The sequence below is a fragment of the Propithecus coquereli genome, unplaced genomic scaffold, assembly GCF_000956105.1.
Source record: "Propithecus coquereli isolate 6110/MARCELLA unplaced genomic scaffold, Pcoq_1.0 Scaffold189, whole genome shotgun sequence".
In the NCBI taxonomy this organism is placed as follows: Eukaryota; Metazoa; Chordata; class Mammalia; order Primates; family Indriidae; genus Propithecus; species Propithecus coquereli.
Window position 1 is genome coordinate 123,809 of NW_012143745.1, and position 1,204 is coordinate 125,012.

The following is a 1,204-nucleotide window of genomic DNA, read 5'->3' on the forward strand; positions in this document are numbered from 1 at the left end:
TTTTTTTTTTTTTATTTCATTAAGGTTGCTGTTGAAGAAATCTGGTTGCAGAACACCGCGGATTGAATTGGAAGAGATGGGACCCTCACTGGATCTAGTTCTGAGGAGGACACACCTGGCATCAGATGACCTGTATAAATTATCTATGAAAATGCCAAAAGCTCTCAAGGTACATGACCTGAGGCTTGGTGCCATATTTATTTGTGTGGAGTTGTGGCATAGTATATTAAAGGAACTATATAAAGAGATCAATAGATAAAACTAGCCTCTCAGAGCCAGGAAAAGGAGGAAGAATCAAAGAAGCTGACCATGAGGGATAACAAAAAAAGAATTGCAGAAACCAGGCATCAAGTTTGGCTGAGAGCTTTCTGGTAGCTCGGGCTGCCATTTTAAGCAAAAAAATTGTTTGGGGCGTCTAAAGACTAAGGATTTTGAGCACAGGGTATATAAACTGTACGTTCCTAAATCCCGTTCTGACTTTTTAAAAAGTTATTATTTTTTAGAATGTCTACCACAAAAGAATAAGACGACGACTTAAGTAGTTTTAAAAAATAAGTAGAAATGTTATTTCTGGAAGCCGGTAGAGATTGAAATGACAGTCATAATTCCATAAACTAAACACAGGAAATTCTCTCAATATGTGACAGTGTGTAGTGTAGTTTATAATCTTGCTTCTCAAAGTGTGGTCTGACAATTTACCTGGGAATTGTTAGAAATGTGGAATAGCAGCCCCACCCTAGACCTACTAAATTAGAACTTGTATTTTGACAAGATCCCCAAGTGATTTGTATGCACGTCCGTATGAGAAGAAAGGTATATAGGGCTATACACTCTGTGTCATTAAGGGCATACTCCCTCATGGAAGTTGTTATTAAGATAGTTGTAGACTATGTTTTTACTGACTCATGATAGTAGAAGGCCATTAAATATATATTTTTATTTATATATGTGTATGTATTCTTTTTTCATAGCCAAAGAAGAAGAAAAATATCTCCCATGATACTTTTGGTACAACTTATGGAAGGATTCATATGCAGAAGCAAGACCTAAGCAGACTACAAACCAGGAAAATGAAGGGATTGAAGAAGCGACCTGCAGAAAGGATAACAGAAGACCAGGAGAAAAAAGCAAAGAGAATTAAAAAAAATTGATGGAGCTTAGCCAACAACTACGGTTTTAATGTAGTCTTTTTTTTTTTTTTTTT

General features: G+C 36.0%; 1 protein-coding gene across 1 annotated transcript in view; it reads left to right on the forward strand.

Annotated features, from left to right (window-relative positions):
* RPF2 (ribosome production factor 2 homolog (S. cerevisiae)) overlaps window positions 1-1,160 on the forward strand; it is a 48,484-nt gene extending 47,324 nt beyond the window's left edge. Inside the window, exons 9-10 of the mRNA XM_012642831.1 lie at window positions 25-169; window positions 972-1,160. Coding sequence (XP_012498285.1) covers window positions 25-169; window positions 972-1,151 — 325 coding nt within the window. The 3' untranslated portion in view covers window positions 1,152-1,160. The remainder of the gene's footprint in view (window positions 1-24; window positions 170-971) is intronic.
* The last annotated feature ends 44 nt before the right edge of the window (window positions 1,161-1,204 follow it).